A 27,792-nucleotide genomic window follows, 5' to 3' on the forward strand; every position below is an offset into this window, starting at 1 on the left:
AATATTTCTAATTTCTCCCTTGCTACTGTCTTTTTCCTCACTTCCTCCAAATATACATAGACCTTACTCTCAACAGCAAATATTTGTGGAGGACTGATTGTGTGTTGGGCTTCCCAGGTGGTGCCTGTGGCAAAAACCCACCTGCCGATGCAGGAGCCAGGCAAGAGACATGGATTCTATTCCTGCATAGGGAAGATCCCCTGGTGGACGGCATAGCAACCCACTCAGTATTCTTGCCTGGAGAATCCCAAGGACAGAGGAGCCTGGCAGGCTACAGTCCATAGCGTAGCAAAGAGTTGGACATGACTGAAGCAACTGAACACACACATACACTGTGTGCCAAGCAGCATTTAAGGCAATGGAAATACAGAGATAGCAAGAATCAGCATGATCTCTAGTAAGGAGACCAAACCAGTCAATCCTAAAAGAAATCAACTCTGAATATTCATTGGAAGGACTGATGCTGAAGCTGAAGCTCCAATACCTTGACCACCTGATGCGAAGAGCCAACTCATTGGAAAAGACCCTGATGCTGGAAAAGATTGAGGGCAAGAGGAGAAGCGGGTGACAGAGGATGAGAGGGTGGATGGCATCATTGACTCAATGGACATGAGTTTGAGTAAACTCCAGGAGACAGTGAAGGATAGGGAAGCCTGGCATGCTATAGTCCATGGGGTCACAAAGAGTCAGATATGACTGAGCAACTGAACAACTAGTCTCATGTAAGTTACACTTAATGAGGGAGGCAGACAATAAACAATCATTAAACTTACAAACAAGATAATTCCAGATAATAATAAATGCTTAAAAAACAATAAAATAGGGTAGTATGATGGAGAAGGACTGGGGTTGGGGGGTGGGCATTGGTAGGGTAGTCAGGAAAGTGCTATCTGAACAGGTGGAGTCAGAGCTAATGAATGATGAGTCAAGCAAGGAGGGGAGGAGCATCTCAGTGGAGGGAGCAGGAAGTACAAAGGTCTTGAGGCAGGAATGAGACAGACATCCAGGGGACACACAGAAGACAAGTATGGCGAGATCATACTGGGCTGGGGAGAATAAAGTCAAATAAGGTTGGAAAGTGATGGGAAACAGATGGTGGAGGGTTTTGAAGGAAGGTCAAGGAAATGGCCTGTTTTATCAGTGTGATGAGAGGGCAGTGGAAAATTTAAGTAGAAGAAGGCACAATAGCCTGATTTACTGTTGCCTATTTGGAAAAACATCTTCACTTGACCCACCTTTGCTAGCCATCTTTATCAGCATCTGCCCACCTCTGGGACTGGATCTGCACCCATCATACCATTTCCTCACACAGCCTTCTTCCTTCACCACTTGAAACGCTCCATTTCCTTCACTCTCCTGAAGCCTTTTGCACACATCTCTCTTTGACCCTCTCCAAAGCACTTTTACTTACTCAGGAGTTTTTACTGAGGCACCATTTTGCCCCAAACTCAAACTCCGGGGGTTCCATGGTAAGCAGTCCTGGACCTCATGAAACTTAAAGGCCAACAGTCAAGCCAGTCCTCACAATGAAGCTGAAGGTCTATGAAGGCGAGGCTTGTGGGTTATTAATGGGAAAGCACAGTGGAGCAGCTCAGACAGCCTGGGGAGGCCTGCGTGGTGTGGGGGACAGGGAGGGCAGGGAGAGCATGGTCACCTGAGGCTTAAGGTCAGCAAGCACTAGCCAGGCTGCAGAGAGGGGGAGAACCACATCCAGGTGGTGGAAACTGGAGGTGAGAAGAGCACAGCAAGCATCAGGAGCCGAAATGGTCCAGCAGTGTGCCCGAGAGCCGGAGGAGACGGGAAATGAACTGCCTACTCACTACTGAAGTGCTCTGCTCACACGGGCCGCAGCAATCTACTTCTGTCTTCCTTTACAAACGCTTTCTTCTTAAAGTATATTAGATTTGAAAAAATATTAAGATGTGAATGCTCATTGTGAAAATTGATGAAAAATATCTGAAGAAAATTAAAATCAACTCCCTGCTAAAACACTGGTATATTTCTCTTTGTTTTTTCTTTGCCATCTCTCTGCCTCCGTCTCTTTTGGAGAGGGCATTCAGTTTGGAATCTTATTTTATTTTTGAAGGGGAAAGTTTTTGGCTTCATTATTTTGATGTGAACATTTTCCCCATGAAAATGCATAAATTTCTTTACCTTAAGCAATTCTCTAATGGATACAAGGTTTTTCCTTAGTTTGAAGGCAGGAGGAGAAGGGGACAACAGAGGATGAGATGATTGGATGGCATCACCGACTTGATGGACAAGAGTTTGAGCAAGCTCCAGGAGTTGGTGATGGACAGGGAAGCCTGGCATGCTGCAGTCCATGGGGACACAAAGAGTCAGACACAACTGAGCGACTGAACTGAACTGATATATAATTACGATTATCCTTGTACACAAATCTTTGTTTATATCATGGATTATTCTGAGAGATATTTCTGGAAGTAGAATTGCCAGGTAAAAGGATGTGAGATTTTCTGAAGTTTGTCATGCAGGTCACCAAGTTGCTCTCCAGAGAGGTTCTGCTAATTATATCCCAGCAGCATCAAATGAATGCTTTGAACCACCCCACACCCTTACTAGCATGGAGGATTTTTTTTTTTATTAATTGTTGATGTTTTATTAATTTTTAAATTTTTATTTATTATTTATTTTTATGGGTTAAAATTTTTTCATTGTTCTAATTGACATTAGTTTGGATCACAATTTTAATTTTTTTTTGGTCAATTTATATTTCTTATATAAAATTTTCAAACATGTCATTTATCATGTTTGTGGTTTATTAGTGTGTTTTTCTTAGTGATTTAAAAAGTCCTTAATAAATTAATTAAATTGAATTGGTGCACCTTGAGATTTTATAGGCAAGTAGTCCTCTCTCAAATTTGTCAGAAAGAAATCTTTTACTTACCTGTAATTTTTATATAGTCATATTTTATAAAACGTATTTTCACCCCAGTCTATGCGACTCTAGTTATAACAGTAACAACACAAATGGCACCTTTGGTGTGGTCTTTTAACCCCCACCTCACCTCACTTCCTACACAGAACCTGTGGTGTGGGGCCTTTATTAATCCTATCAGACACGTTGTCCTAAGTCCTCTCAGGCGGTTACGGCTCACGCTGTCTCACCAAGTCTCACCATTTCCACTTGGCTCCCTTCCAGTGTTTCTCCATAGGAAATCTGAATGACTGTTTAAAAATCTGCTTTAAATGCTTCAGTGGCTTCCTGGGGCATTCAGAACAAATTCCCAACTCCTCAACATGGTCTAAACAGCCTTCTCTGTGGTCTGACCTCCTTATCTCTTCCTCCTCCTCATGTGTCATCTTTCCCTTCGACCCCAGTCAGTATTCTTGCTTGGAAAATTCCATGGACAGAGGAGCCTGGTGGGCTACAGTCCATGGGGGTCACAGAGAGTCAGATAGGATTGAACATACACACACACACAGCTGATTAACAACGTTGTGGTAGTTGGTCACCAAACCCCAAATTCCAGGCTCACAGGCCTTCTGCCATGCCCCGGGATTTCCTTTTTCTCTTTTAAGTAATTCTATTTAATTAATTAATTTTTTTTATTAGTTGGAGGCTAATCACTTTACAATACTGTAGTGGTTTTTGTCATACATTGACATGAATCAGCCTATTTAATTTTTTTAAACTTTTTAATCTTACATTGGAATATAGTTGATTAGCACTTCCCAGGGGGCGCAGTGGTACACAGCCACCTGCCAATACAGGAGACACAGGAACACAGGTTCGATCCCTGGGTCTGGAAGATCCTCTGGCGAAGGGAATGGCGACGCGCTCCAGTCAGTGTTCTCGCCTGGAAAATTCCATGGCCTGGTTGGCTAGTCCATGGGGGTCAGAGAGAGTCAGACATGACTGAACACACACACACACAGTTAATTAACAATGTTGTGGGTGTTTCTGGTGTATAGCAAAGCGATTCAGTTATATAAATTCATGTATCTATTCTCTTTCAAATTCTTTCCCCACTTAGGTGGTTACATAGTGTTAAACAGTTCTCTGTGCTACAGAGCAGACCCTCATTTAAGTATTTTAAAGGGCACTGTGTACATGTCCTGGGCTTCTCTGAGCTGCCCTCGCCCTTCAGAATACCACACCAACACCGTCACACCAGAGGGGCCTTTGCTGACTGCCCAGTCCACTTTTCTTTCTCACAATAGCTAGCTCCTTTTCCCTCATGGCACTTCTCATGATTTATACCTGACATTTTCAGGATTATCTGTTAAACATCTGGCCCCCCTCCCCTATTAAAATGGTATCTCCAGACACCTCTCAGCGCGGTTGGCAGTGAATGCCCAGAGGGTAAGATGGAGGGAAGCAGGGCAAAGGATCTCACGTCATGTCCACTCACCTTCTACTCAGCAAAACTTCCTCCCAGGTGCTAAGGTTGCCAATGTCAGCTTTTGGGAAGGGCCCCCTTGCCGAAGCTCAGGTAAAGGAGGGCTCTGGAGAGGGAGTGATGATGTCTGGCCTGAGCTGAGGCCCACGGAGAAACAGTTTGGGGAAAGGCATTCTTCACAGGGCATGCATTTGTACAGTTGTTGTGACTTGAGAATGTGGCACGTTTGAGGAAACCACAAGGCAAAAAGGCTTCACCCTTCAAAACAAAGGAATTATCCTTCACTTTCTTATTCTGCAAAAAGCAAACAAACAGAAAAAGCTCAGTCTCTGCCTAGCCCTTACACTATGCCAAGGACAAAAATCATATACACCAAATGCTTAATATTGGATGACCAGAAGAATGTATGATACGTGACAGGCCCAGCTGTAGTAAGTCTCTTCTAGAATGCTCTTTTTCTCTCTGGCAGCTGGACCACCAAGACCTGGCTGGAGACCTGCTCCCTGAAGCTTTCCTTACCCAGCAGCAGCACAAATAACCTTTTCTTGCTCAGAATTTTATCTCTTATTAATTTTTCTATCTAATCTTATCTTCTCAGTTAACATAAAGTTAACTGGAATCTATCTCCTTCACCTTTTCTCTTATTTTTTATTGGGGGGGGGTTTATTTTGTTTTGTTGTATTCAAATGTCTGTACACTAAAAGTATGACTTCTGTGGAAGGAAGAAGAGAGGGAGAAAGAGATGGAGGGAAACCCCAAGAAGAGGATAGCTGTTGGGGGGAGATTTGGCTTAGCCGACCTCCACAGTCCCCTTTTTCCATCTTTTTTCTTTCGTTTTTACAAATTCTTTTAAACATACAATTCCTGAAAATTTTTTAATTCAATTAATAAATGAGATTTGACTTAAAGTCCTCAAATTTCAGCTAGAGATAAATAGCTTACTAATACTTTATAATAACTCTACATCCAAAGGCATTAATCTTCACCCTTCTCTTTTCTCCAGCAAACCAGAAACTATTTCCTTTTGATGCAATGTAGCAAATCAGACACTAAAATAGCAACAGCTACTTTTCATGCACAAAGAAACACCACTATTATCTCTACCTTAATAGTTCTGCATCTTAAAAAGCCCTCCAAGCCTTTCTCTTTGAAAATCTCCATTCCTGCCCTCGGCTCTCAATTTACATCTCCTGAGAACACTTTTCACTGGTTTTCCTTCCTCTATTCTGACCCCGCTCAGCACATTCTGCTAAAGACAGCCAGGGAGAGCCCATCGGCTCATGGCATTTTCCTCCTTAAAAGCCCATGGTTGCTTGCACATAGGATAAAAACCAAAATCTTTGACAGCACCTACAAGGCTTGGCATGGCCTGGGGCCCAGTTAGCGCCCCTGCTTCATGTCACACCAAGTTCTCTCATTCTTGCGGATCTTGCGAGTTTCAGCTGCAAGGACCTTCCTTTAATCGCTCACACATGCCTTGAGCTTAGCTCAGTATTTCTGTCTACGCTCTCCTTCCTCTGTTCACAAAAGCTCTGTTCACTAGTGAAGCCTTTCTTGATCCATACAACGCAACCTCCCCACTTTCATTATCCACACTACACAGCACCACTGTACTTTTTCTTTACAGATTTTTACACTTACAACAGTATTTATTCATATATTTACTTGTCTAACGGCTTGTTTCTCAGTCTAAAAACCTAAAGGTACGAATTCTTTTGTTCACCAACATTTGTCATTAGTACCTAAATAATACCTGACATGTAGTAGGCATTTAATAAATATTTGACAAATGAATGCCATCTACAATAGATATTAATAAGATGGACATCTGGGAGGGTGGTTTTTGTGTTCTTTTTTAAAATTTAAGGCTACTGAAGCCAAAAATTCAAATAAATTGAACTCTAGATAAAAGGTAAATTAGGTTAGGTATCCCTCTTCAGAAAAAAAGGATAAAAATATCAGTCCAAACGTACCCATACACTTTTTCCTGAAAATCTTTATAAACTGCTTGTACGCTGATCGTATTTCCCCCTAGACAACAGAAAACTATTAATAAGCTCTTACTTTAAATGATGCAAGCCTGTTCATGGGTTTTTGTTTTGTAAATAACACACTTCATTTCTGTAAGTGAAGAAATAGTTTAGATACTTAAAACTCCTCAAACTTAGGAGGGGAAGTAATTTGGAGTAAAAAGCAAGGAAAGACACAATATTTCTGTGTGTAAAATTGCTTTATTTACAATTTGGTATTTTAAAATTATATTTGGAATTTTAATTTTTATATATGTCTTTGGCAGGCATTCTGTTTCTTAAATAGGGAGGCAAAGGAGAGGAAACCTGAGTAAGTTTGAATTTAAGAGATTTACCTGCTGCTAGTCAGTCAAACTTAACTTTTAATCCCTGAGATTTAATGAAGAGTCAAAAATATTTTCATACATTCAAATGTAAAAGCACATGTTAAGAACAATAAAGAATAAAGCCATTATAATTCATCTCCCCCCACATGGCAATATGAGAAGTCCCTCTTTCTTAAATTAACTGAAGGGTGTGCTGACAGTGCATTTAGTTATTAGATATGCCAAAAGAAACTAAGCTACTCTTAGTCCTCAGCTTCATTTTGCTTTTTTTTTCTTTGTAGTTTCTTCCCTTTTAAAAAATATTCCTGGAAACTGATACACAATTTATTCAAATAATAGAAACGCCCATTGCTAGCTCAAATTCTTTCCCCTTTCTAAATTTTTGGTTGTGATGTACAATGAGGGATTTTCCTTTATTGTCCGAGACCAAAGTTCATCTGATTGCAATCTGAGGCCCAGTTTTTTGCAGTCACTTTGGAGCAAGGCACTTCAGTTTCCTCAAATATCAAACTGGGTAATTACAATTCAGAGAGATGAATAAGGCTGAAGTGACGTTCATACACCACCATGAGATCTGGGAGGCTTTCTTCATAAAGAGCATACAAGAAGCTCTGGAACACATGGGAGTTATTATATACCTTGTTGCTCCCTTCTATAGATGGCTAGTTAATACTCCTAAAATGTCAGCTTTCCTCAAAGGAATGAATATTAATTTATTAGTTTGCTCATTAAACGTCCTTGAGATGCAAAGGTATGGCAATTATGTTTCTTCTTCCCATATATGAAATATAGCACAGATATTAAGGATGTGACCACAGCAAAACACTAAGTCAAAGTCAAACCAAATAAACCAAATCCTTTGCAGTAAGATGCAATTTTCTTATGTATGTGTAATGTGCTGGCAAGTCATTTTTCATTTTGGAAGGTGTTAACCATCACTCATGACATGTGTTTATTTGCCTAATGGCCCAAAGGAAATGCAGCGTAATTCAAACTTTTTTAAAACAGCAATGAAACAAAGTCACAAACACCCTTTTTTCAAAACTCTCTCAACAGTTCTTTTTCCAAAACAGAAAATAAACTGATTTCTTTTTGCTCTAAAAGATCAATACCAATGCCAGCTAGGAACACCCTCCAGTGCTAGTTTGAAGACAACTTTGAGGTTCCAAGAATATTTGTGTATTTATTCCAAAAGGGAAAAGGTTACAGAAATTCAATTTAAGTAAGAGCTTTGAGAGGATCTGATGATAGAGAATGAAGAAAAACTATCATCTGCTCTGTCAAGTCTGGACAATATTTCAAACTGTAGCTTTAGCGTAAACTTTCATTTTCATACATAATGCACATCTCTTAAAAATCTGTATCAAATATACTGGGTTTCTTGGTTGGTTGGTAGTTTTTCACTGGGTAAGAACTCTGAGAAACCAGAGAAGCAGTTACATTAGTCCATGGCCTGGGCTGTGATAAGACCAAGTCTGGGGCTGGGAACTCCTATTGCATGCCCTTGTTTTCAGCATAGCCCCCTTCTGCTGCAGGAAGCCACACTAAGTTCCTCTGCTGCTGGTGGCAGGACGGGTGTACATAAAAATGTGAGGTAGTTCTTTCCACAAGAGGGAAATATTTGTCTACACAATAACCCTGCAATGTCTGACAAATCACCACAGCATCTGCTCACTGTCATCTGGGAGTAAACTCTCCGCCTGGTATTAACTGAACTTGACAAATCATGAGCTAGCTGCAGTTCACAGGTCTCATTTTCTGTTCCAGCCATGACTAGAGGAGCCACGAAAAACTCCCAAAAATGTGAACCAAAGAGACCATCGAGTACAAGAACTGCAAAAGCATACGCATTAACAAAATACGGGGGAGCTGGTGAGAGCACATTAAGAATAATTTACCAGGACTTTAAGTACAGGGAAAAATGAAGACCAGTGGGAAATAATTTCAACTCTGCTCCCACGGCCCTGAAAATTAAAAAGAAATTAAAAAACACACATACACACTAAAGATCTGATGTTCTAGCAAGATACTAAATATAAGATAGAGAATATAGCAGAGGCTCACAAAAAAACTAAAGGTAAAGAACAGAATACATTGAGAAAAAGCAAGAGTGATCTAATTAAAACTCCAGCCTTTCTGACTTGGCATTTGTACATTTATATGGAACTAATAAAAAAATAATCGGTGATTGCTGAAAAATATTTGTATTCTAAACTCTTTCCAGGCTACCAGACCAAGACTAACACCAGAAATAGATCAGGAATAAAATTACAGTTAGAAAAGGGGAGAAAAGTAAGGTAGGACATTAAAATTTTATTCTGAAATTATCTCTGGCCACGACAATAAAATTTAACAAATATTCACTGAACAGTCTTACTCCTGTCATCAGCTATACAATACATACAGTATCATAGAACTGGCCACTAGGATTAAAATCCACTAGAACATATTTCATGTTAAGTGGCGACAGCAGCTTCTCACAGAAATTTTTACATACATATATACACAGTCCACATTCAACCATTTTCACATATTTTCAGTACACACAGTTGCAGCATATTACAGTCACGTGTCTAAGTTGTTGCTCGATAGAAACCCAAGCCACTGCCTAGACATAACTGTAGCAGTTGAGCTGAGTATAATTACAATTAATTTTATCTATGTCCATAGCAGAGATGTACAAGCCCCTAAGAAACAGAGTTCACAAATACTTTTTTTTTTAAATGCTACCACAGCATTATGTTGGGCAATATTAAAACCTTTACCAACCAAATCAGTTTTAAGTCTTCTGCTTACCAGAATATTCTTGATGAGAAAAATTACAAAAATGAATGCTCTCTTGAAAATAATTCACCCTTTGAAGATTCCAATATGGCCCAATGCTACTGATGCCTAAAGTGTTTCCTAACATTCTGATGGAGTTCTTCCACATGACTCCAAACCACCTAGTAAGTTTAAAAGTGGCTTAAGTGCCTTGCACCCAAATTGTAAAAATCCCTGGCCATCCTTACTAGAGCCAGGCATATATAAAAGGAATGCACTTTGGTTCATACCAAATGCCCTGGGATTAATCACACTATAAAATTAAATGGTTTGAGGTAAATTTTTACAAATACAGTCGATTTTTGTCTAGTGTTAGCATAACAAAAAAAAAAATATTTAAAAAATCAGTCTGATGTTAAGATACAACAGAGACCATCTTTAACCCCTTAAACATAGGAATTCCATGTGTAACTAACCAGTGGCGACCTTTTTTGGTGCCTGACGATGATTTATGCCTTATGGTTTCTATTAAGGCTAGTAAGTATCTGGATGTTTAAGACAGATGTCTCTTTGCAGAGGTGGGTTCCATTCTTACTGCCTAGTATTCAAAGAGTTAAAGAGGCCAAACAACGCATGCCCTACAACATGGCATTCAGAACAAAAGGCACATTGCTATCACTGAGGGCACAAGTTCTCCTCTGCTGTTAACCTACACTGCCCTGCATCACCGTTGCAGCAGTACACGTAAGTGGTAATGCACGCTCTGGGGTGCAAGAAACGGAGCCAGATGAGACCACAACCGAAGACCAAACCACGCTGTGCTCTTCCTCAATCTGCAAACAGCTCAGACATCCCTAGACAACGGCAACCTGTGAGACCAAGGACTGTTTCCAAGCCGACTCCTAGTAGCCTATCAGAGCCCTTCACTGGTTGATGTTTGAAAATCTCAACGATGCAACATTTGTCTTTTTCTTTTTTGACATTATAATTAAGCTAGACGTAAAAAGCAGCTCAATCACTAAACACTGAACGTGGTGGCTCTTTGTGAATAAGGGAAATTCCACTGTATTTAGGAGGTGCGGTGTGGGGGCAGCCCCCATAGTGCTGCAGTTTTAGTTTGGCTGAAAAGTTTCCGGTTACATTTGTGAATAAAGGTAGTCACAAATGCACTGTTGGCATCTTAAGAACCAGTTCTGTGTGGTGGGAGAGGAGACAAGCAGTATTAGTCTGTTTATAAATTTTAACATGGATAATCATTCTATAGGGAAATTCCTATTAATGGCAGGCTCAGGTTCATTTATTTCAGTGAAAATCTTGAGAGTGGCTACGGCGGAAGAGGAGCATTGCAAGGGGAAAATAGCCTTTATGCTTCTGTTTGTTTTTAATGACCTAAAGACGCTAACCATCATTAAGAGGCTTATGGTTTTAAAAAGCCACCACAAAGTCTTACACTTCTTATGCCTTTAAGCCAAAATTTTAATAATACACAATCTTTAAATTCTATAAGCCACTGACTGATCACATGAGCATCATTTAAAATGCAACTTACTAACATTATTGCACTTCCACAGATTACACAGAAATGGGTACAACAGGCTAAAGAATTTGACTAGGGGAAAGAAGCTATAATTTCTAAATACAGAAGTATAAATTAATCAGTGACACCCTTAAATAGTAAAGCAAATATCAACACCACTACCTTATTAATAAGCTAATCTTATTACTGATTTTTTGGCAAATATCTGTAATATTTCCTGAGCATTTTTCTCCACCATCAACTGACAAAGTCTCAAGATAAGTAAAGTGTTTTGTTCAAAACGACTCTCTTTTTTAAAGCAAGAGAAACTGTAGCATTAATATTAAAAGAACTTAACCGGAAACTTTCTTGGCCTCACTGGGGACCATGCTTTAAGTACTTGTAAATCAATTTACAGGCAATCCATACAATAATATCTGTGCATATAAAAGAGTATTTATCCTATTTTATACTACCCAAACCTATTGTCCAAACAGGCAGAAATCTTTCTATATTAAATTGCACATAACTAAATTTTTTTCCACGTGCCTTGAAACCGATATGTATCACTGCTCATACATTAGTGATAAAATACTGAAATTTTCACTGTGAAAATAATTCTTATTCAGAGGAGAAAATATTCTTTTACCTAACTCTCAAGAGTACTTTTCCAGGTAAAGTGTCATTCCCACAAAAACAATCAAGTGCAATCCAAACCAAAGTAAAATAAAACAGAGGAATGCAATGTCTGTGGTTCTTCTAATGATGCATAGAGTAAGTCAAACCATTTAACTTGAGGCTGAACTTTTCCTCCTTAGAATTTGTTAAAATTGGCCTTGCTGGACAAGGACAATTGATGTCTGTTCATGAAGAGGATTTTCAACCCTCTTTCTTTTTAAAGAGGTGATGCTTTCCCAGGCTAAAAGAACCTTACTGTGGCACCTGAAGTGTGAACTCACTCAAGTCTGCTAAACCGTCTTTGGAACTATGGAAATCCCCACCTTAAGTAGCTAGGCTGTTCTTTTTTAAATTGGAACATGAAAAAGATGGTCATAATCACAGCCAAAAATGTCTCTCTTCTGTATTAACAGTCTGGGATATGTATGTGAAGGAAGGAAAAGAAATTAGATGCAAGCAACAGATGTGTGGTGAAAGAGGAACAGTGGGGAGAAAAGCAAAAAGAAGGGAAGAACAGTTAGTTCATGGAATACATTTCTAATTTTAGGCGCAAAACCAAATTCTGTTAAACGAGACTTCTTTGCAAAACAGCTCGCTGATCACACTGGAGAATTTGGAGGGACACACGCATTTCCATTCATCCACCAGGTCTGCTTGGCCGGCCTTTAGAACGTCAAAATGCTAACTGGGCGTTTCAACTGTGGGGATTTTGTCTCTGAGCACTATTTCAGGGAAAAAAACCTCTAAGGTGCAGTTTTTCTTACAATACCATTTTCGTCCTGATCCTCCTCCTCCCACCATCACTACCAGCCAGGTAACTTATGGAAAACGAAGGACATGCTGCACCTGTGCATGAACCTGGAGTGTGGAGAGAGAAGGGCGTGGGGGTGGGGGCCCTTCAGAGGCAATCACCTGGGGGAGAACACACTACGAACCATGAAGACATAGTGAATGTCTCTGACACCGATCTGTAGATGCGCGGCAGTCACGACGTGATCAATGGCCTGCCACTGATGTTTATTACTCTGCCACACTAATTACAGTAAGGCTCATCGTACTGTGAGAACACAAAAACAGTTTCAGAAAGTATAAAAACTTAAAGCATTGTCCCCATGTATTTTATAAAACAAAACAACTTTCTTACATTAAAACAAGTGCCGAAAAGATACAAATGAGTCGAGTTATTGAGCAAATAAAAACAAGTCTGAGCTACTCTTTTTCAACCCAATAAGGCTCAGCAATGTCGTATCTCTCAGGATTACCAGCATCGGGGCGCTCGGCTCAGCTCACCAGTTTTGGCAACACTGTCCTCTGCTGAATATTCCCATTGGCATCGGTCATCTGTGCCAGGTTAGTCCTCAGCTTGGAGGCCGAGCTGGAAGGTGGAGGTAACTTGGAAATGGATGTGATAGCACCAGTGCTCTCAGGGATCCTCTTCACAGACGGCTTCTCCCCCGTCGGAGGCTTTGGCAGCCGCCGCCTCAGCCAGGGGTGCCGCAAAGCCTGGCCAGGGGTCATGCGAACTGCAGGATCCCATTCTAAACACTGTTTTAAGAAGTCAAGGAAGAGGGGGTCATCACACCCCTTCAGTGCATTCCCCCACTCTCTGCTCTCCGGTGGGCCCCTCAGTTTCCCCCTCCGGGAACGGCCACCGTTGAGAACCACGGAGCCGTCTGAGAGAGTCGTGACAGTGCAGTAACGAGGATAACCCTTGGAGCTCACAAAATTTTTGGCTCGTTTGGATGCATCCAGCAGTTTCTGGGAGGGCATGCCCAGCAGTTCAATCATACAGGCCAGCTGGTCCCCTTCATCCTCCCCAGGCAAGAGGGGGTAACCGGTCAGGAGCTCTGCGAGGATGCAGCCCAGGCTCCACATGTCGATGGGCATCCCGTACCTGGCGCCAAGGATCACTTCCGGGGCCCGGTAGAAACGGGACTGGATGTATGTGTAGACCCGCTGGTGCTCATAACAGCTGGAGCCAAAATCAATCACTTTAATCCCACTTCTACCCTGCTGCTTCAATAAAATGTTCTCGGGCTTCAAGTCACAGTGAATTATCCTGTTTTTGTGCAGAGCGTCCAGGCACTGCAGGATGGAGTGGGCGAACTTGCGGACCAGAGGCAGACTGAAGCCTTGGAACTTGTTCTTCTTGATGAGCTCGTAGAGGTTCATGCTGAGCAGCTCGAAGGTCATGCAGATGTGGTTGCGGAAGGTGAAGTTCTCCAGCATGTGGATGACGTTCATGGTGTTGTCCTTGTCCTGCTTACGCAGGTGCTCCAGGATGCGGATCTCCTCGGCCGCCTGCCGGTGGAAGCGCTTCTCGTTCCGCACCATCTTCAGGGCCACGTGCTGGTGGACTTTGTGGTCGTAGGCCTTGACCACCTGCCCAAAGCTCCCCTTCCCAATGACCTTGAGGACCTCGTACCTGTAAGCCACGTGATCGTGGGGCACCTGCACATAGGATCCCTGGTCGTCGTCATAGCCACCGTTGTTGGGCCCGCCTGTCATGCCCTGGCGCTTCTTTGCATTTGGACCCAAGAAGTATATTTCGGGGTAGCTGAAAATCTCATGGTGTTCAAAGCTGGTTAGTTTTTGCATGTATTGCTTCATTGCTTGCTCGGGCGTCATGGGGCTGGCCTTCACCTTTCCCATGCCTTCCAGAGACTTCAGAGAAGTGGAACTCCCCTGCCGGCGGTGGATGCTGTCCAGCTGCCGCTCCGGCACCACTGGTAGCCCCGTTTTGCCCACCGTGGTCAGCCCATTCGGCTGTGTCGTGAGCACGGTCCGCTTGTTACTGTTGTCCTCAAACAGCTGCTGAACCTGGATCTGTCCGTGGCTGCTGACATGTAGGTGGTCATTCATCGTGTGCTTACCACTGCCGATCTGGAATGCAGAGAGGGAACATCAGTGGGCAGAAGCGGTTCGCTCCCAAGGGCCATGTTATAAGCTGGCTCCCACCCCCACCTTCACGAAATCCAATTGGGTTTGGATGTACAGCTGGTATCAGGCTTCTTCAAAGGAAAGGAGCTGTGAGCGCAGCAGGGACCTCAGCGACACAGCCACAGGGGGAGTGGACACGGTGATGCAGACAGCCTCAGACAGAGGCAGAGGAGGCTGAGGGGCTGGGGGTGGCCATGGAACTAGGGATCCGGAAAAAGAGAAAGGACCCCAGAACTGCTGCACCTAACAAAGAGTTTGCCGTGCACATTTTCAGGGTCCTTAAGAGTTTTTAGTTCTCACTGGAGGCAGAGATCAGGTTTCTTGGCCATCATTCTCTACCTAACATTTAGCACAGGCATTGTGGTATCACAGACATTCCATTCAACCCATACTTGATATCAAGATGAAAGGATACAGAAAGAGCATGGACACGTTGGCACTCTACAGGATCTCCCGCCGCTGGATTACAACGTTTTTCACACTTCACTTGGTAGCTTCTTTATTACCACGAGGGCAGGGACCAGGCTGGTCTTGTTTACAACTCCATCTTTGGCATCTAGCTCTATTCTGAGAGCACTGCTGTCTTCATTCCTGGTGTTCTCCACTACTTGCAAATCAAACTAATTACACGTAGCAAAGTACATGATCCAGAAGCAAAGAGAATTGTACTTTTAGGCTGGAAAAGATTCCCATGTAGATATGTACTGTAGTATCTTATAAACCCCAAACCTATTTTAAGTCTCTGGGCTTTACTGACTGTGATGACCATTTAAGGCCATCCAGCCCAACAATCCAACTGCCACACTAGGGCCTTCCTTTGGTCAATGGCTTGGCTCTCTCAAAACATGTATTTCTCCCGGCTGCTGGGATACTCAGCTTTCCAACAAGGAATACAACGTAGCGATTTCTATTTCAGGCACACAAGCCATCCCTGAACATTCCTGTATGAACAAAGTGATGGCATAAGCCAGGGGGCCCCAGCCTTCTTACAGAGAATCTACTTGGGATTTCTCTCAAGCATTATTATGGCCAAGAAGTGAGGGGTGGAAGAAAACTAACAGCCAGGATCCCCTCCCAGTTAGGAATTCTTGCCAGCCTCAGACAGTAACTCACAAGTCTTAAAAGCATCCCAGTAGATGATTTTTTTAATATGAAAGCTTAAAGATCAACTTGCTGTTTGCAATCCATCTCATTCATTCAATGTTCTCTGAGGTCTGGCCACACAGCCCTTCAGGAGTATACGGTCAATTATCTGAAGTCCTCAACTTTCAGTATTTTCCCCATCATTTCCTAAACCCTATATCTCTTGGGCTTTAAATATCACTAAATGCGTAGAAGTGTTCTATGTAACATCATAATTCAAGAAATGGTTTGGGACTACCTAGATTACAAAATGAAATTCCAAGTCCTTCTTACTAGGAGTCCAAGACCTTCAAATTTTCTTTAACTGATGCACTATCTGAGGCATGCGCTTTCTCTCTGCAAGCTTCTAAAACAAAGGAGAATACAGTTCAGTACTTGGGCCTGTCTGAAGTGTGATTTCAATGACTGAGGGATTTTACTTCTTAGATTTCTGCAAGACTTCTAGTTGAACCCTTCTACTAAGCTCACAGATGATATTCTATGCTAAATGAACTTATCTCCTGTCACTGTAGCTAGACAAGTTATTTTATCCTCATTCTTTGCCAAAAGCAAAGCAGTTCATAAAAATGAATTAGGGAAGTCCTGGATATATATATAAAAGCAGTACAGGCTTGTCCAGTGGTTTTTGTCCAAGCCTCACTCTCTGTACCTCTCCTCCTCCCCACTGTGGTCTTTCAAGTACCAGGAATGAAAGGACCTGAAATTAGAAATATATGTCTCCAAGAGAACCATTCTCTTCAGGGCAGCCTGGAGAAATTTCAGAAGAAAAACCAACATTACCAGTATACACAGGACAAAAGCATGAGGCTTCACTGGGGACAAAACTGACCTTGGAGCTATAGGAAGTTCTAAAAAGAGGGTAAAGTAAAACATTCTGAGCTTCAGAAACCGACTTCAATTTTTATAATAGCAATTTTAATGTTCTGCATAATTTAAAACACCATCACAAAAGCTGAGTGACTAGAACTAGAGTTTGCCAATTAATTGGATGACCTTCTGTCTCTCCCAACTACCTTCTCTTGGTCTCCTCCACAGCAGCAATCAAGGAGGGTTCCAGGGTTCCCCCAGAGTTCAAGCCTCAAGTTGCTCATGGCTTTTCACTCCCGGAACTCTCCTGGAACACCTCCAGCTTAGACAAGCCCAATCCGTAACTCCTGAACTCAAGACTCGCTGTGTCCAACTACAGATCAGCTGCCTTCCTCATGGGCAACTCAAACTCCACTTGCACTTTTTCCGCTCAAACCACTTCTTCCTCCCATAACCCTAAATTTCTGGCCAAGAAAAGACTGTGCTGCTGTGCTCAGCTGTGTCCAACTCTGAGACCCCATGGACTGCAGCCCAACAGGCTTCAATGTCCATGGGATTTTTCAGGCAATACTGGAGTGGGTGGCTATTTCCTCCTCCAGGGTATCTTCCCTACAGAGGGATCAAATTTGGGTCTCTTGCATTGGCAGGCAGATTCTTTACCTACTGAGTCACCCTCCCAAATAGTCACTCAGTCCATCTCCATATCTCCTGTACCTTCCCAAGTCACCATGAAGCCCCACTGTCACTTCTAACTGACCCACTCCCCTCCAGCCATGCTATTCCACCTGGCATTCCTGTGTCTTTTACTGGGACAATGGAAGCAGCACCTCCTCATATGTCCTTTTGCTTGTAAGCCTAGAATTCACCATCTCTTCTCTCTGCCACTTCTGGAGTTACCACTGAAAATTGTCACTCACACTGCACCTGACTTTGCTTAAGGCTCATGTGGGCACTCCATTTCCACAAAGAACTCAAGAACTTGCAGGCAAGAACATGAGGTTCTAAAATGCTGAGCCTAAATGACCTGAGTCTTTCCAGTGTCACCTACACCACTGTCACACTCTGAGAAGAATAAGCTGGATTCCCTATGACCCATGGAGATACCACTCTTTTACATTCCTCTCTTTTCGGTGAGGTCATGTTTCATAATGGTTAGGTGTTCAGGGATTTTCAATTAGACACAAGGGAAATGAATCGAAGCTCCACCACTTCAAACTATGTGACCTTAGGCAATTAAGCTCTCTGAACCTCAGGGTCCTTATTGGTATAAAGAGGGTAACAAACCTGCCTCATTAGGGGCATTAGGAGGGTTAAACAAGGTAAAAGGCACAGTGTGCTTAGTATAGTAGTGAGTAAGCAGAGACATTACTTTGTCAACAAAGGTCTGTCTAGTCAAGGCTATGATTTTTCCAGTGGTCACGTATGAATGTGAGAGTTGAACTATGAAGAAAGCTGAGCGCCGAAGAATTGATGCTTTTGAACTGTGGTGTTGGAAAAGACTCTTGAGAGTCCCTTGGACTGCAAGGAGATCCAACCAGTCCATCCTAAAGGAGATCAGTCCTGGGTGTTGATTGGAAGGACTGATGTTGAAGCTGAAACTCCAATACTTTGGCCGCCTGATGTAAAGAGCTGACTCATTTGAAAAGACCCTGATACTGGGAAAGATGGAGGGCAAGAAGAGAAGGGGACAACAGAGGATGAAACAGTTGGATGGCGTCACCAACTAAATGGACATAGGTTTGGGTGGACTCCAGGAGTTGGTGATGGACAGGGAGGCCTGGCGTGCTGCGGTTCATGGGGTCACAAAGAGTTGGACACGACTGAACTGAACTGAAAGGAGAGCTAGAACCATTCTCCTTTCCAAGTGCTGCCTGAAATCTCCTTGCTAAAGTGGGCTATGTGGAAAACTCCTACTCACCCTTCAAAGGCCAGTTCAACTCTCACCTCCTCTTGGAAAAGGTCCTTTTCCCTTCCAGGGTGCTTACAGAGCACTGATATATTAAAATACTTATTTCATTTCACACCTGTTTTCACACCTGATATACCAACCAGGATGTGAGCAGTTCCAGGGTGGGGTCACCTCTTATCTTTTTAAATCCTTATTGACATAAATCCAAACATACAGTAAGCACTCAGTCAATTTCTGCTGAATGGAAGAATGCATGTCAGTAACTCCTTTTTAACTCTCACCTCTTTTGAGTTATTCTTGAGAACTACCTTTGTACCTTCATAAGAAAACATGAAGTCAACACCCAGGGAATTAAGACTTGTCCCTGGTGACTCAGGTCACAAAATGTTAGGATTGCAATACATAAGCAGAGACACGGAGGCAAGGACAGCCTGTTAAAAGAATAATAGCATCAACTAAATACCTAAAAGTGACATGTGGAATCTTAAAAACTTTCCAGATGTTAAGGAAATCCATTTGAGGGGCTCCAGTAAAGGAGGATATTGTCTTAAACACCATAGGACTCTACAATCACAACGTGGGTCAGAAGCGCAATTAACTGTTCTATAAAAAGGGGGAAAAAAACCCTAGAAATGCCAAAACATTTCCAGAATACACAGGCCAGGACTATACCATAAACTTAAGGATGTTTAAAACCTCTTACTTGCTTTTTCCTTTTCTGCCAATGCCTACCTAGCACAGTGCCTGTTGAATTTAAAAATAACACAGTGAGTGGATGTAACTGTTAGATACCTAAAATGTATGGATTAAAGCAGAGATACCTAAAAAAGCCCTCTTTGACCATGAAACATTTTTGCACTAAAAATTATGTAAGAACAATAGTCTAGCCAATTTGGTAGTTTCAATCTCTTCCAAAAATAAAAGGGAAAATCGCACATACTTCCCTATGTTAACATTTCTGGGAGTTTTAAAATTTCACTGGAGTCATCTTAGAAATGCTATATAGTGTTATGGGAACAGAACTGAGTCCAAAAAGATTGGAATTTTAGCTCCTCCTCAAACACTGATGGTCTGTGTGGCCCTGAGTCAAATGTCTACTTTTCTTCTACCAAACTCTACTATTTTTTAAAGTGGAAATATTCATTCTTCAACTCCAATTATTTTACAACAGTAAAACTGGTAACTGGAGAGTGTTTTAAACATTAAGCAGTTATGAAAGTGATACAATATTAATATTTCAGAATTTTAAAAATAAGCAAATTAGCATCCCCCCTAAAACACTAAAAAGAAAAAACTATTAAGAATCAGAGTAGTTACTAGGTGTGCTTTTAGGACCAAAAGACATAAACAAAATGACTAAATACAAGATATCCATGGAGACAAGGAAGAAGAGGGCAATGCACTAGATAAATTCCAAAGTTTACAATTCTCATAGTCATATATTTATCTACCTACATCATCACTCACAAGGGAAAACAGGCAAACACTAGTTTCTTCTTCATAATGCCCTTCCCCTACTCAATCATTAATAGCTATTCCTAGTTGTAACCGCTGTGGAGTTAAAAACTAAAAACTTTTAAAAATCTCAAAGACGTACAGAAACATGGATCTTTAAGGTTTGTGCATTTATAACCAAACCAGTTCAATTTCCTAGAATTAGCAGGCAAGCAGTATGCAAAGCTGGACTCAGGAGGGCCTGGGCTTTAGCTCCAGCTTTCACAGAAACTAGCTCGGGCATCTTGACCAAACCAGTTAACTTGTCGGCTCTCCTCATCCATAAAATGAAGGCATAGAACCAGATAAAACCCCGCGGTCCTTTTACTCACCCATTTGAGAAAGTCTGCAATATTGTGTAAATAAAACCAAAACTAAACAACAACCAGAACCAAAGTTCATACTTTCAAAACCAAGCTTCTAATCAATGGCACATTGAAGTTCTAGGTGAATCAAATAGATACCACAGCAAAATATAAGCACTATCATTAGGAGAGCTGAGAAGCACCCACATAATCTTTTCATTTCTGGTCTCCCACAGACTACTCCTATAGTAATCACCTTTCATTTTCCATCATCTCATACACATTTCATTTGCAAAGAGGTTCTGATCAAGCAAAGCCCACTCTTAGAAAACCAGAATCCAGATGCAAACCAAGTAGTATTTCATTTCCAGGTGACACCAAGTCATATGATTACATTCAGACATGGAAAAAAACTGGATGTTATACTTTCCAAGTTGTCAGATGATTCCAAACCAAACAAACAAACTGAAACACCTAAAACCCAATGGCAATTTCTCAACTAAAACATCACCCGCAACAAGAACACGCAGAATCAGCAGTCTACTGATTCAGCTTCCATCAGCCACAGCCCCAACAGATTGGTTAACTTCTGTGCAGTCAATTCTTAGCCCCTGGGTCCAGATGTGTCATGAGAGACAGAAAAAGGAGGAGAGAGAGATAGAAGATTTAACAAGAAAACATTTTCCAGTGGAACTGTACACAGATAATCAGGTCTAACAGAAAACATTCCACTTTAGCCATTCCCTCACAAATTCTCCCCTGATAAACAAGTTTCCGCAGAGCACATGACCCTCAGAGCTATCCCGCTGTAGGCTAGAAATAGCCTTTTCTACAAGAACTTAACTTTCACTTGGCAAACAAAGCCATATCCCTAGCAAGCGCCCCTCATGTAGAACCATCTTAGGCGTTTCCTCTGAAAGATCCAGAGGAATATGTAAACAAGACCCTGGAAACCATCACCTCCTCCGGGGCGCAGCTCCGCTAGGCTGTCAGCCACCATCCAAGGGCTCTCTCTGGGACCGAGAAAAGAGGTACACGCCGAAGTCAAGCTGGGCTCTCCCCTCCCTCTGGGCCCTGTCAGGCGCCCTGCCCTTCCCACCTCCCCGGGAAGCAAAGCTGGCCCTTTCCTTTTGAATAATACCCAACTGCAGAAACCTACAGGGGTGGCTTGTTTTGACTGCGGCTGCGGCTCTTATTTTTGTTAATGTTAATTACAATTTCTGCTTTGCTCAAACCTGTAGCACTCATAAAACATGCTTCCACACGCGGGGGACAACTGGCGGTGCTCCCTGCTGGCTGAGGCCAGGCCTGCGAGGCTCTTTGGGGGATCTATTTTCCGGGCAGGACAGCCGGGCTGACCCTAACACATATCTATTTCTATAAATATCCACTACCCAACGTGGTGGCGGAGGGGGAGGGATGTTTATCGGGTCAGGGAAGCGAGCTCGAGGAAGCAAGGACGGGGGGTTAAAAAAGAGGGGAAAAGAGCCGGAGGAAGTTCGAAGGAAGAGGAGCGCAGGGGTGGGCGGGCTCCGGAGGGGAAGTGAGGGGCCCGTGCCACGAATCCTCCTTTGTGGCTGCAGCTTTGGGCTCGCCCAAGTTCCAGAGGGCGGCGTCCCGGACAAGCCACTGGCCAGGGGCGTGGAGACACCCGCACTTCGACCTCTCTCCCCTCTCCCGGCTGCAGAACCCTCCAAGTCCGGGTGCTGGTGCCCCGGGCCCCTCTCCCACCCCCCGTCCCCCGTCCCCCCTCCCAGCCGCCCGCGGGCTGGGTCTCACCGTGTGGGCTGCGGTGGCAGCGTTGCTGGCTCGGAGAGGCGGCAGGGCGATGGGGGAGGGCGGGCCGGTCCCCACTCCGCTCCGGGGGGCCCCCGCACCGAGCCCCGGGGAAGCCTGAAGCTGGCGAACGGCGCTGTCCCCTCCTCGGCCTGGCAGCCACGCGCGGGAGGAGACAAAAGAGGGTCAAGGGGGAGAAAGTCACTAGGACCCCGTGGCCCCGCCCCACCCCACCCCTCCAGGCTGCAGAGCCCGCTCTCCCCCGGGCCGAGCCAGGGACCTAGAGTACGAGCGCCCGGGGAGCGGCGGGAGGCCCGGGACGCAGAAACCCGGCGCGCCCGCGGGCGGGGCTCCGGCGGCTGCAAAGTTAAGTAGGGTTCCCCTCGCGCGAGCGAGTTCGCGACCCCGCCAGGGAGCCGGGCTGGGCCGGGCCGGTGGTCCACTCTGAGGGCGTCCGTAGGCCCGGAGCGCGACTGGACTGCTGACCCGGGCGCCGCCGCATCGCCGAGCACGGGACTGGGGAGGTCAGGAACGGTTCCCGTCCGGCCAGAGGGCTCAGCTCCGAGGAGCCTCGGGGCCCGCGTGTTAACAATGAGCCGAGGCGAGGGCGCGCCGTCCACCCGGGGAACCCCGAGCCGCCCAGCCGCGGCGCAGACTTTGTTCGAGGTCCTGCTGGCAGCGGGCGCCGGCGCCACGAGGGCTGGCCCGGGGGCCGGGGGCGCGGGGCCCGGGCCTCCTTACCGGTCGGGTAGGCGGCGGGAGCGGCGGCCGAAGGTTTCCTGGTTAACATGGCCGCTGGAGAAGAAAATGCATCTCAAGGCTGCCGTCTCCGCCGCCGCCGCCGCCCGTCCTGCTGCTACTTCTCGCGGCCGCCACCGCGGCCGCCCCCTGGTCGCCCCTTTGGCGGATCTCCGGCGCCTCCTCGCCGCCTCGCGTCAGCTACAGTCAGACACACACAGTCCGCTGCATCCCCTCGGCCCGGGCCCGCCGCCGCGAGCCCCCCGCTCTCCTCGCCGCCGCCGCCGTCCTCCTCTTCCTCGGGCGGCCGCAGCACCCTCCGGCCCGTGCACATGCCTCGCCCTCCCCGGCGCGCCGCGGGCCTCCCCGATTCCCTCACATAGGGCGCGGGGGAGCGGCGGGCTGCGCCGCCTGGGCCGACTCGCTCGGGAGCCTCCTCCCGGGCCCGCGCGCCTCCTCCCGGGCCCGCGCAGGCGCGCCCCCGCGCACACTCGCCGGGCGCCCGCGCGCCGCCCGGCCCAGGAGGGCAGCCCCGCCCCGCCCCCGCTCCCGCCGCCGCCGGGCAGGCCCCGCCCCCGGGCTCCCGCGCCCACCCCTCCCCCACCCAGCCGCCCACCGAAGTCCCTCCCCGCTCGCCCCCGCCCCCCGTCGTCGGCGTCGACACCCCTCCACTCCCCGGAAAACTCCGCAGCCTCCGCTCGCCCTTCGCCTCCCCCTCCGGCCATCTGCACTGCTCCCCTCGGCGCCTCAGCTAACGACCTTCTGCCCTCCCCGGCTCGTCCTCTCCCCGCCCAGCGCAACCCACCACTGCTTCCCTCCCGCTGAAATCGCTGCAGAAACCCCCTCCTCCCCTGCCGAGCGCTTTCCCCAAACACGTATGCATTTTCAGCTTTCCGAACCTAATGGCTGCTCCCAGACAATGCTGCCCGCCCCCCTCCCCGCCTTCCGGGTCCCAGTGGCTTAACCACCCCATCGCCCCATCTGATCACGGGAATAACTTAGTTGTGTGAGGGTCACCTGGCTAAGGTAAGTCTAGCCCCGTGGGAGGGCCGGGTCTTAGCCTGGTGACCCAGAACGTGGGCCAAGGAGGGGGCTGCCCTCCCACTTCCACCTCCACCTCCACCACACGTCCTCCCTCCCCGGTTTACTGACACCAAATGACCGCTCTCCAGTCGCTAGGACGAGGGGAGGCAGCGAGGCGCGTGTGGACGGCTGCCGGGGAAGCAGCTGGCTGTGGGTTGCTAAGCAAAAATAAACATCAGAGACACCTCCCATTTCCTTAACAACTCCGAGCCTTTCCCTCCGCGGCCACTGGGAGAGACACACCTTCCCAAGCGATACCTTCAATTCCTCTCCTCCAGAGACACAAAGTCTCTTTCCCTTTCCCATCCAAGACACGTGGAGAATTTCCCTTTTTATTTTGCCATATACAGCCTCTCTTTCCCTTGCAGACGGAAAAACTGCTTGCCCTTCTCACACTCGCCTCGTGTGGTCTGTGGCACAGGTCTTCGTGCAAAGGTCACAGGTTTTGTTACTTCAGCGGGAGGGGAGACGGGAAGCGGGAAGCTCGCCTTGCGCTTTCTTCCTAAGATTTGCCTGGTTTCTTAAGTTCTCCTGGGGGCCTAGCTCCGCTAAGTCTGTCCTGGGACTCTGCGGCCGCTGGCCAGACCAAGTGTGCAGGCCTGAGCTAGTGCAGACTCAAGTCAGAATGGGGGCCCATCCCCTCTACTGTCTGCAAATTGTCATAGCAACCTCCCAGCAACATCACTCTCAGTTTTATACAAATGCCCCCAAATGGGTGTTTCAAAGTTACAGTGTGACCCTCTCAGAGTCTCCAGGGATCCCACATGGGGCAGCAAGGATTGAGGGCATTGGCAGAGAGAACAGGTGGCAAAGCATAAAATTGTGCCTGGTAATAGGTACCTCAAACGGATCCTCTGTGTGCCTTCTCTTAATAAAGTAGAACCATAGTGAAACAGTCAATCCAATGATAAGCCTTTACAAAAGAAGATCTGGTCCTGATCTGGTCCCAGAAGAGGATAGTCCCCTTTGCTTGTCATCGCAGGCTATCACATTCAGATTCGCCTAGAGAAACATATTTAGTATTATCAATGAAAAGAGATTCCTTAGTAGCAGAGTTGAAGCTAGAACTCATTTTCTGAGTCCTTCTAACTCTGCTCTCTGTTACACTACCTTGGCTTTTTAAGAAACTGCACACCTCTTTTCCTTCCTTCCCTTTCAAAACAATTATTTTCACACTGTTTTCCTTTTCTTAATGAGCCTTCCATACAACTGATGTTCAAATGAAAAATGTGAAGCCGAAAATTCAATTTTGATATAATGTTACACTGTTATTTTACTCAAATAATTATTATATTACTTCAACAGAAACTAAATATTCTCCTGCTTTTTCATGAATAAGAAAAACAATAACTGCTAGATGTCATAGTTTGTGAAATCCATATTAGTAATATTAATTTCCACATTAAACATGACGGAAAGGAACACTGACGTTTTTTCCAGCGAAGGGACACAATGAATCATTAACTTTGACCAAAGAAAAACTGTATGTTTAGAGAACTTTTCCTAGTATACTGCTTTATGACATGACAAGTGCAATTTCCATTTTTTAATTTTTTGCTTTCTTAAGGAAAATTTGCAATTAGTCTAATATCTTTCGCTATTTTAATTACAAATGCTACACCTGTCAAAGACTTAAAAATCTTATTCTTACTGACCTCTGAATTAGTACTTACAATTGCTTGGACTTCTCTCATTCTATTTATTGATGACTCCAACCTGTATTAATGACAAATATAGAAAGATGAACAAATGAACTCCCCGAGCTTTCAAGGAGAGTGAACTAGGTGAATCCTAGGAGTTACCCTCAAACTTTATTATTCTAATGCTTCATGACTAATTACACTACATTAATCTCTGTATAGAACCCTTTCACAAATACTATCGTGTTTAATCGTCACAACTCATAACCAGACCAGAGTTGTATTGATGTTAATCGTAACCACATCAGGACTCCATTCAGTTAGTAAGACTCTGCTCCTTGGTTCTTGCCCATTGTAAAAACGTCATTTGCTCTGAATGTTTACAAAATCCAGATTGAAATAACAGGTAGGCAGGGTGAGCGAGAAAGAAACTTCGGGGAATTCAGCCTGGTGTCTTGTAGAAGGGAGTTGATTCTTCACTAGGAAAAGTGCTAATCACAGAGAAAATTGCAAATGTATAAGAACATTGCTGGTTTCAAAACTTATTCACTCACTTAATATCTTTATCCCAGAAACATTTACAAAGAATTTAGTATGTGCTGGGCCTAGAGGACAGGATGAATCATCAGATGTAGTGGGAAAGGCTTCAGTCAGGCAGTCTGTTAGGACCTCGTTCTTTTATTCAATGAAGCAATAAGCAGTAAGCACCTAACATATTTTTGACACTATTGATACTGGAGCTGTACATTTAAATAAAGAATCCTTGGCTCTGGCCATGGATATTAATAATCACAATCCAGTAGGGGAGATGAGATACTTAATGACGCGATGGGACAGAAATCAAGGCAGGCAGGAGGCACAGTGGTGGTCCATGGGAAGGAATCATGACTTCAGCTTAAGTGGTGACTGGCCTCAAAAGTGCTGTGATGTTAGAGATACTTGGGAGTTTGGCAGCCAGACAAGCCAGACTAGGACCTTCTAGGCAGAAGAATAGGATGTGCAGTGGCACCCAGTAGAAGAAAACATAGTGTCCTTTGGGAGAAGTGTAAGCAGTTCAGAACAGAGGAAGCTGGAAGTGGCAGGGAGAGAGGGTTAGTACTGCTGTTTACAAGGTTAGGGATACTGATGATACATTTGGGGTAAGAATGATCTGAAACTTTACTAGCTGTGGAAATATGGAAGCAAAGTACAAAGTCTTTTAAAGCAACTAAGGTAATTCCTAAGGAACTGACTCATTTTGGATAACCTAGACCTGTCAGTTAGGCCTAACGCCCCTTAGTAAAGTAAGTAAAGTTGCCCAGTCATGTCCAACTCTTTGTGACCCCATGGACTGTAGCCTACCAGGCTTCTCTGTCCATGGGATTTTCCAGGCAAGAATACTGGAGTGGGTTTCCATTTCCTTCTCCAGGGGATCTTCCCAACCCAGGGATTGAACCCAAGTCTCCAGCATTGCAGATAGACGCTTTACCGTCTGAATGCCCCTTAGTACTTAGTACTATTTACTGATGGTATCATCCCTGTGTCCATCGCCAAGGTCCAGAACCATCTAGAGAAGAATATCAAGACCACATGGGCTGACATTCAGGAATGTTACCTCCTCAGATGTAGGGGGCATGGATGTCATAACCAAATGGCCGCTGGTGTTTGCATTTGGCTCTGTGGCCACTGCTGATGTGGAAATCTGGAAGAAATGTGTGTACCACTAGAGAGCTGGTGATCTGAAGTGTCTAAGCAGGTTGGTAGTGTTCTGGTCAGGGTACTTACAGAGCCAGTTTCCTTGGTCCTGGGAAAGGAGGATGCATTTGTCCCCTAGGTGAACTAGGTATCTGGAAAGGCTAGGCATATTGTCTAGCATTTCTTATGGATGGTTCATCTGCTTTTTTTCCCAACTGTGTCCTAAGGACAGAGTTAATGTTAAAAAGAAGTAAGCAGAGAAAGGAGAAAGCTATATCCTGGATGTGGAGAGTGCTGTGTGGGGCCTCTATCTTTGATGCCACCAGGACAAGTGCCAGCAGAGTGGTGCCCAGTGTGTCCAGGAGCTTCAGAGGGATAGGAGGGCCACCACTAGGTAGGGCCCCCAGCAGCAGGCCCCTAGGCCAGGGCATCCCCTGCCATTGGCTCAATTCACAGAGCACTTGCTAGTAGAGTCAGTCACCAGGAGACAGGACCACCAGGCCACACTGGGAGCTACCACCCAGAAACAAGCTGATTCCAGGACACCAGCAACCATGCAGGTCCTTGCACCTGGCAAGGAACGAATAAATAAGAATAGTCCAGCAG

General features: G+C 44.9%; 1 protein-coding gene across 2 annotated transcripts in view; it reads right to left on the reverse strand.

Moving 5' to 3' along the window:
- Positions 1 to 6,575: 6,575 nt before the first annotated feature.
- Positions 6,576 to 27,792, reverse strand: part of DYRK2 (dual specificity tyrosine phosphorylation regulated kinase 2) — a 40,498-nt gene continuing 19,281 nt past the window's right edge. The window contains exons 3-5 of one of the 2 annotated variants that reach the window (XM_020905476.2): positions 25,546 to 25,588; positions 24,713 to 24,874; positions 6,576 to 14,560 (exon numbers count right to left, since the gene is read on the reverse strand). In XM_020905476.2, the coding sequence (XP_020761135.1) occupies positions 12,959 to 14,539 (1,581 nt within the window). In that variant the 5' untranslated portion in view covers positions 14,540 to 14,560; positions 24,713 to 24,874; positions 25,546 to 25,588 and the 3' untranslated portion in view covers positions 6,576 to 12,958. Of the gene's footprint in view, positions 14,561 to 22,054; positions 22,204 to 22,792; positions 23,297 to 24,712; positions 24,875 to 25,545; positions 25,589 to 27,792 lie in introns of those variants that run through there. The other variant, XM_070454635.1, reaches the window with a different exon arrangement.

Source organism: Odocoileus virginianus, chromosome 24 (genome assembly GCF_023699985.2).
Source record: "Odocoileus virginianus isolate 20LAN1187 ecotype Illinois chromosome 24, Ovbor_1.2, whole genome shotgun sequence".
In the NCBI taxonomy this organism is placed as follows: Eukaryota; Metazoa; Chordata; class Mammalia; order Artiodactyla; family Cervidae; genus Odocoileus; species Odocoileus virginianus.